The 12397-nt window shown below is 38.3% G+C and overlaps 1 protein-coding gene across 3 annotated transcripts in view; it reads right to left on the reverse strand.

The window, feature by feature from the left end:
- Nucleotides 1-469: 469 nt before the first annotated feature.
- The window catches only part of LOC128508408 (phospholipid-transporting ATPase ABCA1), a 171701-nt gene continuing 159773 nt past the window's right edge, over nt 470-12397 (reverse strand). For all 3 annotated transcript variants that reach the window (XM_053479743.1, XM_053479742.1, XM_053479741.1), the window contains exons 49-50: nt 3711-3945; nt 470-1774 (exon numbers count right to left, since the gene is read on the reverse strand). In XM_053479743.1, the coding sequence (XP_053335718.1) occupies nt 1655-1774; nt 3711-3945 (355 nt within the window). In that variant the 3' untranslated portion in view covers nt 470-1654. The remainder of the gene's footprint in view (nt 1775-3710; nt 3946-12397) is intronic.

Consider the following 12397-nt stretch of genomic DNA (forward strand, 5'->3'; position numbering starts at 1 on the left):
CTACTTTAGAACGCCTCATTTGCTAATATTTTTTTTTTGTTAGCTTGCTAACTTCACTGGCCTTCTGGAACCAATGGGAATGTACTGTACTACCCATGTTCCCAGGGTTCTACTGTATGTTCCCTACTCATACATTATCTCTAATGAGACATATTTCAAAATAAACTATTTCTTGAATATTAGTTCATTTTATTGGAACGAGGGTTAAAAACTTTTTAAGCACATCAATGTTTTAACATCAACGTGGTTTTGGAGGAAATTATTTTTTCAAATAAATAGACAGCTAGGAAACATCCTTTTTCAGGTCCATTATGCACTATAGACAGTAACCCTGAGGAACTTAGGACCCTGAAAACTCTGGACCTCATACAACAACATAGGGGTCACCCCTAACAAATACCATTGAAAAACTTGGTAAAGCCGTTCAAATCAGGTTTCCATGGTTACTGGAATTGCTAGTGAGTCACTATTGAATGTATGATTTTGTTTATTTCATTTGCACAGCTCCATTTGATCATTATGATAGACTGTTAAAGTTTATACAATTTTTTTAGTAACCAAATTACAAAAAGGTTTACCATTCACATTTGCCATAAAAATGCATGATTACATGATACAATGTGCTACAAGAATTGAACAAACAAACATACAACAAACATAAACTTTATGTTAAATAGAAAAATAGATTTAGGAGTGATGTCTATAACTGTAATATTTATATTAATATTGCACTTTGGTCCATTGGGGAAAAAAAATGAAGATGCTGCTGACGATGATGATGGTGGTGATGTTTATATTCCAAGAAGAAACATTTCTAAGGAAAATTGTTGATGGTACATTGTTGGCAATATTTTTTATCCTGGATGACTTTACGGCACAGACATCAAAGGCACCTCACTAAAAATTGGTCATATATTATTCATGAATGTACAGTATACAGTACTGTGCAAAAGTATTGAGCCCCCACATGTCTTCATATTTCCCAAAGATCCTGACTTTCTTGTATTTTTTTTTTTATGTAGTCTTGAGGTGGCCAGTTTTGTCTGTCATTTTTAGTCTAGTCCCTGTACCTGATCAGTTTCAGAGGTATGTTTTCTGTTTGTTTAGCCACACAGTGACATATGAATCATTCAAGCATAAAAAAAACTATTTAAAAAGCCAGTGAGTGCAGTGTGAAACAGGTGGAGATGGTGAAAGATGATAAGTGGTTGGAACAGAGGGGAAGTGACGAGAAGGGAAATGAGGACGCTGCTGAGGTTACATGTTCAACCAATTATAATATTGTAGCTTCAGGCAGCCTGTCGCATGAATTTTTTCCCCCCATTTCTTGCATGTAAAAAAAAAGAATTAATATGAAGAAATGTGGGTTGGCTCGAGACTTTCTGTACATTGTCATTCAAGTCTTTTTTTTGGCATGTTTCTGTTCAGCATATTTCACGTTACAGCCTAAAAGTTAAAGCTTAGAGCGTAACTTTCAGTTTCTTTAAATAATTGTCTCGTGCATTTAAAAAAAGGATAAAAATTTTTTAAACAATCCAAAATATATAAACATATTTTCTATTAAATTCCTGAGAACTCCTATAAAGAATATTTATTTCTTTGTTTTTTTATTTAATGAGGGTGAGGTCATTCTCTTTACTTAATTACTCCGCTGTTACTTGCTGTGTACAGTATGGTTCTGAGACTGCATTGGTATTTCATCATTCAGATCTACAGTATTCTCGTAGACGCCGTCTTCAGCATCGTGCTGCTGTCGGGCAAAATTTACGAACACCTGGGAAAGAAAAAAAAAGTATTCAGATAATCTTCATCACTGCTTTTGAACTATGTGTGTGCTTGTCTCTATGACATTGAGATTACCGAGCATGTGGATTTAGTGCTGTTTATTGCTTAAGCACCAAGCAGACAATTAACCTCTCTCAAGTAAAAAACAAAAAACACACACACAGGGTTTTAGTTGCATGTGTCTCTTTCTTTTTCTGTTTTTTTTTTTTTACTTTGTTTTTCTCACTCATACACACGTACACTAAAAATAGGTACCCATCCTGGTACTAGTCTGCTCTACAGATAAACCAAGCATTCATTGACAGTCAGTTAAACTGATTTACCCACTGTGACATTCAACATGCACAGCTATTTAGGACTAATACAGCTTAATGGCACTGCTATCATCTTGAATATCAGAATATTATTTTGAATGGCAGAAACATGCATACATTAAAGGGAGTCACTTTTTAGCCCTATTTTAAGCTCATGTAACGTTTTTTAAGCCCTTACATTTGGTAAGGTTGAGTACAGTACAGGTTAAGTACAGTCTTACGCTTTGTTTACGCTAAGTTGCACTTCTTTTGTCTTGTAATGTTGAGTGCCAAGTATAGCCACGCCTACTTTGAGGGCAAAATATTCGTTCCAAAAAGCAATGGCTGCTGTGAGGTAATCTGGCACAAAACTGCTCGTAGCTTCCCTTCTACTCAACATTTTGATTTCATTTATAGCGCAGATCTTTAACCTCAGGCAAATCCTGAAGGACTGGCAAAGTTTTATAAAATTCTGTCAAGCCGTTTTTTGCGTGATGCTGTGATAAAATCGGCCGGACAGACATACAGATATACAGACATACAGTACATACAGACAAACATACAGTACAGACAGACATTTTTTAGACTGGTTTCTGCTCCTCTTATGTATGACACAAGATATTAATGGAAAAGCGAGTTCTAACTAACCTTTCTTTGATTTACTGTACAGTATATAGATAAATCCTACAAACATTAAAACACTCTTTCTAAAGATCCCAGCTAGCCAGGAACATGACGGCAAACATTTCCTGACCTTCAACGTGTAAGTACTGTAACATCTCTATGTTGCAAAAAAGGACGTGTTAAACAAATGATAAAAATATATACTGTACTTGTAATGTGAATTTACAGTAAGGTCTTACTCAAGTAAAAGTAAAAGTCCTCTATTTAACATCCTTAAGTAAAACTACAAAACTCACCTTTAAATTTACTTAAGCATCAAAATAGTATCAAAATTAGTAGTCATAGTAAAAGAGTCTCCCTCTCTCTCTGTGTGTGTGTGTGTGTGTGTGTGTGTGTGTGCGTGTGTGATTCAAAATTCTGTTTTAGTCGCAGGCTGCAACAATCTCCACTTCTGTTTCAAGCACCTGTTACACGATTAAGCGTTTCATGCACGGAATGCAAATCACGCAATTACGCATAATAGACCTGTTTCAAATACTACGTACCGATGTGATTATGTAACGCAACAGCAAGCAGGAATGTAGTGAAGCAGAAAGTACAAACATGTGCTGTAGGATGTAGTAAAGTAAAAGTAAAAAATATAACCTTATAAACTTTAAGCAGGTAAAGTATAGAGACATGAAATGTGCTTAAATGCAGTAGAGAAGTTAAAAGTGTCTTCCATCGCTGCAGAAGGTAGAAGGCTAACGAGATAAAACTATTTTGGACATTTGACCTTGCTGTGACCTTTGCCTTGGTTGGATCATTTCGAAATCAAATAAAAGAAATACATATAAAATGGCTTTATATTCACAGTTTATAACAGCTACTTTGGCTTTTTTTTTTTAATATAAAAACCAAAATGGGATTTAGCCACATCAAAATAATTTTTTTTCTCACATACTGTGTTACACATTTAATATCCACAATACTGAATGCTGCCGTTCTCATTACGCATGTTTGTGTTACCTGATCCAGTGTGGTTTGAGAGACTGAGTAGTCTTCCACTCCCAGATCATTTTGATTTTTGCAAAACTGGCTGAAGATATGCGAGAGAGCGCCCTCTTGGTGGGGCATCTGGTACTGCAGCGTGTTGTGGTGTTTCTCTTTCAACACACTGCCGGGAAAAGTCTGAGTTACAAACTCCTCGACTGTGCTCAGATCGCCTCTGACACGCACGATCACCGTGTATCCGTCTCCAAACCTGCAAACACAAAAAGACAAAAGTCTTTTATAAAAGTCTTGTATTCCAGGGGAATTGTGTGTTATTTAGGGTAAAGAATGGTATGCCAACACTTATTCCGGGTTAATATACTTACACCTATACTTAAGGTTAATATACTTTGTAGGAAATTACGGCAATAAAGTGTTGCTGTATGCCTTGCACCTCCGGGGTTCAGGTTCAATTTCCACCTCGAGGTCTGAGTGCTTGTTGGGGTTTCCTCCAGGTACAGTATTCTGGTTTCCTTCCACAGTCCAAAGACAAAGGTCTAATAGTGTGTGAATGTTGACCGTTGTAAAATCAGAATATATACTTTTAGGCGTTTGTCAGACGTCCTTATATAGAAGCAACTTACGTTTGATCTCATCAAAGAGTAATACAATTTTGTATTCAAGTAAAAGTAGTGTTACTTCAGTGAAATTTTATTAAAGTACGAGTAAAGTTGCCAGTAAAAAATCTACTTAAGTAAAAGTAAAAAGTAGCTCATTAAAAATTAACTCAGAGTAAAAGTTACCGAGTTACTTTTTTAACAGCGGGGGTGGGATGTGGGTTTCTAATGTAGTTTAAAAAAAACAAGCGGTTATAAATCCCAAACTTGTTTTTAATTAATGTAACACTTTTGCATAATAAAGCTGTTGCCTTTCTTGCTGTTGAAATCAAAGTGGTCGCTTAAATGTGGCCAGGGGTTTGCTTTATGAGAATTTGATGTCATTTTGCTTTCAGCTGGTTCTGCTTGACTGGCATCTGTTTTGTCAGTTTCCAACATTCGTGAGAGTTTGTTCTCCACTCCCATCAATCAATTAGTGCAGTGGGTTCCGGGGGGATTTTTTTACCTTCCACGGTGCATTATTTATATTTTTTATTCATTTATTTTTTACTCAGTAACAAATATGATTTAAAATGTAGCCACAAGTACAATACTTCTAACAAAACATACTTGAGTAAAAGTGAAATTACAGATTTTAAAAACGTCTTTAAAAAGTAGAAGTACACAAAAAAACTACGCAATTACAGTAACGCGAGTAAATGTACTTCTTGACTGTCCACCTCTGGATTTCAATATAGATGAGGGTTGAGAGCCTTGCTTAAGGGCCCAACAGGGCCACTCGGTGGTTGTGGGATTTAAACCTGGGACCTTCTGAGCCGTATTGCAATGCCTTAACCACTGAGCTACACCTGATCCCTACAATGGTAATCACCATTGGACTCCACGTTCACTAGTTGGACTGGATGGATGTTGTATAGCAAAACCAAATCCATACTTGATCTACAAACATCATTTCTGAAGTTATTTTCAGTTTGAGAAACCAATTAAGGACTGATCTTCTGCACTTAATAGTGAGTGTACTGGATGCACACACAGATATATACACGCGCACATAAATATACAATAACATTATCACACATCAGAGCAATTGAGCCAAGTTATGGCAAACATCTGTGCACAACCACACGCTGTGCCTGATGTGAAGACAGCACCAGGAGCATATGGTTAATATTATCCATCTCTCCATGGGCTCATCATTTTCTATGCAAAATACACATGCAAGCTTTTTTTCCTTTTTTTCCCCCTCGATTCTCATCGCACTGTGCCTGGATCCACACATTATTTAATACTGATCTTCCAGTTAATATTTGACTGCATTTACCAATAGATCCCGCTGTGTGTGTGAGTGTGTGTGGGTTTCTATGTTCGTGGAATAGTGCTCCTCTTGTTAGTTTGTCATTAGAGCTCTCACAACCTGCTGTTTTCTGCTTAATTAATCCCCTAATGTTTTATTTACTCATTGTGATATGTGTTAGGAACGATTCCTAAGTCATGCGCAGGGAAGCAGGACTTATTGCACACCGTTCTGTGTGTGTGTGTACTGTATGTGTGTGTGTGTCTTAATTTCCCAGTGAAGAGCCATGAGGAAGCTTTTAATTAGATGTTGGTTACTGGATGTTTTTTTCAAGGGTAGAATGAGATTTCATGCTGCAATTCAATTCTACTCATATTTCAACTATAATTGTAAGGATAGCCACGCCTCTTTTACTGTGGAACATGAAGAAAGGTCACGCCTTGCATCCTGCGCTAGAGGCAATGTCAAGGACATTCTCTGTCTCTCTAAAACTGACAGGTATCAAGAGGATGCCTTCCGCCCTGGAATACCCAGAAATGGCAACTACTGTATGGTGGGGAGGCGAGGAAACAAAGGAAAAGAAGGACGCAAGGTCTTGTGAACAAGCATTTTTGTTAGTTTTGACTTTCTTCTTGCTGGATTATCATTTAAAAAGGGGAGCTATTATGTGCAATTCCCTTTTAGTCATGTTTAGACATTCAAACGGGTCCCCAGTCATCTTACAGTAAAAACACAAAATCCATTACCTTATTTTTCTATTCACCAGGGCGTAAAGGAGAACACCACCTTTGTGACCTCATATAGCAAGAAACCCTAACCCCGGTTTAACGCTTAGTTCCGCCCAACTCTGAATTCGTGCCACATTTTAAGAAATAAAGCTAGGCTAGCAGTTAACGTCTAACCCCTTAAGGCTAACTTAATGATCTTTAGTTCTTGAGAAAGGCTTTAGATAAGCTCCCAAACATGGATGTTTCCAGTACCTGTGATCTCATTGGCTGGGAAAATGCACTTCCTCAAAGGTGTGTTCGAGAAAAGTTGTGTGTCTTTCAGATGGAAAAATTAAATGATACTATTTGGATTATTTGAAGTTCGACTTATTCAAATTGGAGTAACCTTTAAAGCAACCTAAGTGAAATTACCTATTGGTCATACATTCATGCACTTAGACATCTTCTGCTATAATGAACTTCCAGCCTTCTAACACACTGTACGACTGCAGATCAAACCCTGCTATTAGATATCACCTAAATGAGGATGGGTTCCCTGTTGAGTCTGGTTCCTCTCAATGTTTCTTCCTACTGCCATCTCAGGGAGGTTTCCTTGCCACTGTCACCATCGCCCTTGGCTTGCTCATCAGGGACAGTCAGATCACTATGCTCTTACACATTTCTCCTTTCTCCTACACATTTCCATTATCTTCTTTTAGTTTTGTGAAGCTGCTTAGAGACAATGACCATTGGTAAAAGCGCTATATAAATAACATTGAATTGAATTGAATTTATGCATCTCTTTGAGTAAGATTAGAAGTAAGATTAATTAATCTTTTAAAGTAAAAGTCTCAGTGCATCTGGGGTCTATCACTAGAACATTAGATACAAATAGACAAAAATACACATTGTAGAGTAGTGGTTTTCAACATTTGGTCCTGTAGGATCCCTCGTCTTGTACATTTTATTGTTTTTCCCTGCTCTTTAATTCAGAAAAGGCTGTTAATGAGCTGATCGGTCAAATCAGGTGTATGGGGAACTGAGGAAATGCTAAAATATGCACGGCAAAGGGGCCCTCCAGGAACAAGGTTGAGAATCGCTGCCTAAGATGGAACACCGGTTTATTGGAAATCAAAATTCTCTCTTATTTGAGTTTAGTTGATGCTTGAGTATCCAGCCAGCCGATCAGTTTGATTTTGGGAAGTCATAGGCAAGCAAAGATACCCTAGTATGTTTGCATTTGAGATGGTAAAATGATGCAGTTCCTCTATATTCCTACAGGTGCACTCTAAACTATTCACACATTGACACGGCATCCTGCATGGGAAAAGCAAATTATTCGCTAATTTTGTTTAGAATTGTAACAAAATAAAAAAAAAAATGATGGGATTATGATATTTACAAAATCGCAATACAAAGAGAATCAGCAATACAGTAGGTATGGTGATTATATTGTATCAGCTGAACCCTAAAGATTCTCATCCCCAATATACATGAATATGGATTAGTCAGTTCTATATAATGATTGCTCATGGAATTACTCGTAATTAAAATATTATTGCATGCACCATTTTACAAACCAAGGCACTTTTATTGACTATCATCTAATCCCTTTGCCTGTTTAATTAAGATAAACCATACTTAAAAAGAGGACTTCCAATTAGGGGAAGGAAAAAAAAAAACAGTTTACCCTTGATCTTAAAGCCTTCTATCTTCCGCTGCTTTGATTCGTGCAAGGGCATTTTAAGAATTAGTACATCCGAAACCTGCCGGCTGGTGGATTTCAGGGTCACAAGATGAAAGATATATGTTTGAGGAAACAAGAAGGCTTTAATTGAAGGTTTGGGATGCAACCCCTGCTTTTATCACTGGTAGTAACAGAAACAGGAAAGACCTTGCTTGGAACCTTGGTAAGGGTTCAGCTTAGTGCTTTCCGTCAGAGCCAGGAACACGTACAAACCTTTGACTGGCACTTCATTGGAGGCGAGATGAAGATCATGGCCCAAGTTGCGTGCATTTTTATTGCACGCAAATATTTCAGTGGAATATCTATAATAAATCAAGCATAGACGCGGAAAAAGAGATTGCACTCAGTCAGAGACACGCTATGGATTTCGTCCGCCATTAGGACGTTTTTAAATCTAAACGAATCTTTGATATATTCAATAAAACAAGACGATGGAGTTAGGCTTAACCTACAATGCTGCTCTCTCAATACTCTCGGAAACAGCCTTCTCTCACAGCTCGTACAGGATGGTAGAAGGTCACATGCTACACACTCTGAAAAGCAACTTCCGAGCTTTTAGGGCATGACTAAACACTATAATCTATCAGGCCAATCATAGAGCATGTGCATTTTACAGGCACAGTGATGTGAGCACTGTTATGTATGCCTTTCCTCACATCAAATTCACTTCTGATTTATTGGCCTCCCCAAAGTGACTGTCTCGTAGGCACGTCCAAAACTTTAGACGATCTAATAAAACGCTTCCTGTGTACTCAGCGTTAGTGCACTGCATTAAGGTGCGTTGTAGCTTTATGTCCTGAAAAACAGACAGCAAGCAGCACTAATGTCTGCGACAAGTGACGAGAGGGTGGTAAAAGAGAGATTTGATTTTTTGAAGGACAGGCTTATGGGGAGATTTTACGGGACGCCTCTGTATTTGTGTTTACTTAGGGGATGATGGAGGCGGAGCCATAAAAATCTTTATTTTTATAGAGTGATTGATTAAGATGAGTCATGAGTCTTTTCCAAACATGAAAAGTGTGTATGTGTGTGTATGCGCAAGACTATAGAGGAAGAAAAAGAAACTACGAACGCATAAGAAATTCCAAAAACAGGAAATTAAAGTTTATGCAGATAAACAGAGATATTTGCCAAGCCGGGTGTTATGAAATCTCTCCACGGGCCACAAAGTTGCACTTCACTTCCTTTCACTTTCCTTCAATAAATGCAGATTAAGTCTAATCACAAACCAAACAGCTTAAAACGTCAAACTGTTCTAAACTATTCAGATCCAAAGAGAGCTCAAAGCCCTGTATATCATCCCGGGTGCAGACCTCCCACTCATCTAGTTTAACTCGAGATTGAACAGCTCACAAAACAATACCCCCCCCACCACCACCCCCCCCACCACCACCACCACTCCCCAAGGAGCTCATACCAATATAATTATGCTTTATAAATATTTGCCGAGGATTACTGATGAATTTTAACTCCTTTGATCTAGGACTGGATCATGCTTACTGAAATTAATATTTCCCCAAAAGGATCAGTAATATCTTCTCACACATCCTCTGTACAAACCAAACCATCAATACCATTGCTCTGGTCATTTTCGATTTCAAAGTAAACTAAAACTAAAATATGAGATGAAAGTTGTCTACCCTAATAACTAATAAAAAAAAAAAGCTTCAATAAATAAAGAAATTATATATTTTTTCCGGCTGCACCCGTCGAGGGTTCGACCACAGCGGACCGTCCGATCCACACACAACTTGGCACGGGCTTTTAACGCCAGATGCCCTTCCTAACACAACCCACCCATAATATCAAGGGCTTGCGACCGGCACTGCATGCAATGGCTGGGAAGTATGGGATGTGGCAGCCCACCGACAGCAGGCCTTGAACGCGGATCCTTTAATCTAGAGCCTTCGCCAAGTAGTGTAAATAAAAAAAGAAACTATTGAGGCCAATTTTTCATCTATCCATTCTCCATACCACTTATTCGGCGGAGAGTCAAGTGGGACCCCGAGTGTATCCCAGGGAACTCAGGGTAAATGAAAGGGGGACACTCCAATGGTGTGTCAACTCATTGCAGATCACAAGCACACACACACAGCCAATTAAAGATGGTGTCTTTAATATTATTTGTGCTTAAAACACAATGTACTTTCTTAAATCAAAAATTCAATTTCTGGGGCAATTGGAAAATATTCCATTGCATTCCAGCCTGTTGCATATGGGCTAGGTATCAAAGAATTCTAGCGTGTTGATCTGGGCTCCAAATTCCCCAGATCTTAATTCAATCAATGCAACCATGGAAAGTGTTGGATAAACAAATCTGATCCATGGAGGCCCCACATCGCAACTTAAAGCGCATGGATCCGCTGCTAATGTCCTGGTACCAGACACTAAAACACACCATCGAACACACCATTGTGAAGTCATGCCTCGAGCTGTTTTGGTGGCACAGGTAAAACTGACACAATAATGTGCATAATGTTTTAAGATTTTAATGTTATTCAGATACTAAATATAATGTCTTGGCTGATTGGTGTCCAGTACAGTCTTCACTTTCCTACTAATTAAATGTCGTCATTTTGTTGGAACCATATCCAAAGCCTGACAACAGTGTTACATGTGTTACTGTAGTTTTTCGAACAAGGTTACATTTTCTTGATTTCTTTTACTTTTGGCTTATTTTTTTTAAAGAAATGATAATATATTCTAAGACAGCATTTATTAACATCGATACAAGTATAACGCAGGGGAAATTCTTTCCTTCCGGCTTGTTAGAAAGCCAGGATGAGGGCATGCTTCAGTGATGATCCATCATATCAGAAAAGCCTCCAAGTAGCTTTGAGATGTCAGGATTTTAGAATGCGATAAACCCTTAATTACCGAAAGAAAACGTTACATATCGTATAACTTGACAGGTCAGGAATAAAACCCAATGGGTTTATTACGGAAATAAAAATAGGGCACAACTAAAGTCCATGCTGTTATAGAAAAATTAATTCACCTTCAAGCTGGTACTGTCAGCCTAGTCGGATCAAACTGTTCGGATAGTGATGTGTACATGATGAGTTTTTTTTTTTTTTTTTAGATTTGAGCAATTATTCTAAAAACTTATGGTTCAGCTAATGAGATGCACTATATAGACAAATAAATCTGGCTAAATCTGTTTATTTATAATTGTCCAGATGCTCCGACCTAGGCACTGGTGGCTCAGTAATAGCTGTTTCGCCTGCCATGCGGAAGGCCACAGTTCAATTCCCAGCTAGTGTTTAAACCCTAGCCACTGGATGTAGTGGGGGTTGCATCAGGAAGGGCATCCGGCATAAAACCTGTGCCAAGCTTGTATGTACGGACTGGATGGTCCACTGTGGCGACGCCTTGCTGGGAGCAGTCAAAAGACCAACAACAACAACATTTAGGGGTTTCAATCAGGCCCCTTATCCCCAGTGAAGGGTATCCTTAATTCTTCAGCATACCAAGACATCTTGGACAATGCTATGCCTTCAACTTTATGGCAACAGTTTGAAGAAGGGTCTTTTCTATTCCAACATGATTGTGCCACAGTGCACAAAGCAAGGACTATTAAGACATGGTTTTATGAGTTCAGTTCGGTTGCTGAGTTCCTTGACCTCAACTCCATCGAGCACTTTTGGGACGAACTGGAACGCAGATTGCGAGCCAAGCCCTCTCGTCCGACTTCAGTGCCTGACCTCATAAATGTTGCACAGAATGAATAGGCACAAAAAGACTCCTAGATCTTTAGGACAGCATTCCTAGAAGAGTAGTGGACGCTGTTATATACTGTAGTAGCTGCAGAAGAGGGCCAAGTCTGTATGTATTTGGATACAATTCCGTTGCAGGTTTGGCCAAATATCTTTGTACTAGTGTAAGTTCGTTCGCAGACAAATCAGTCAATCTTTTCACCATAACCCTGCCTCTCTTCTTCGCTTTAGAAAATGAACTAATTAACTAAAAAAACACAACTAATGAGAGACCAGAACGTGTCCTAAAGACTCTCCAATGATGCAAAATTTACTGAAAACTGACAACATTAAATATTTTCTCAAATACCAGAAAATAGTGCGATCAGAAATCGCCATTAAATTAATATTTATTCTGCATTTTCTTTTTTGTAATATACAACTTGTAAATGAGTTATCACTCTGAAAACAGTATATGGCATGTAAATAACAGCTGGCAGTAGCTGCCTTATACAGTAATATGAATCACTCAACACACTAAGGTTGGTAGCTGTAGCTGGTAGGGAATTTGTATTCGTATTCTTTAGTTAACCTTAAAGTCTTTGCCAGAACCCCATTACCAGAGGGTCTAATGATAGTACTCAATGCGCACCTGTTTATGTT

The sequence above is a fragment of the Clarias gariepinus genome, chromosome 20 (genome assembly GCF_024256425.1).
Source record: "Clarias gariepinus isolate MV-2021 ecotype Netherlands chromosome 20, CGAR_prim_01v2, whole genome shotgun sequence".
Classification (NCBI taxonomy): Eukaryota; Metazoa; Chordata; class Actinopteri; order Siluriformes; family Clariidae; genus Clarias; species Clarias gariepinus.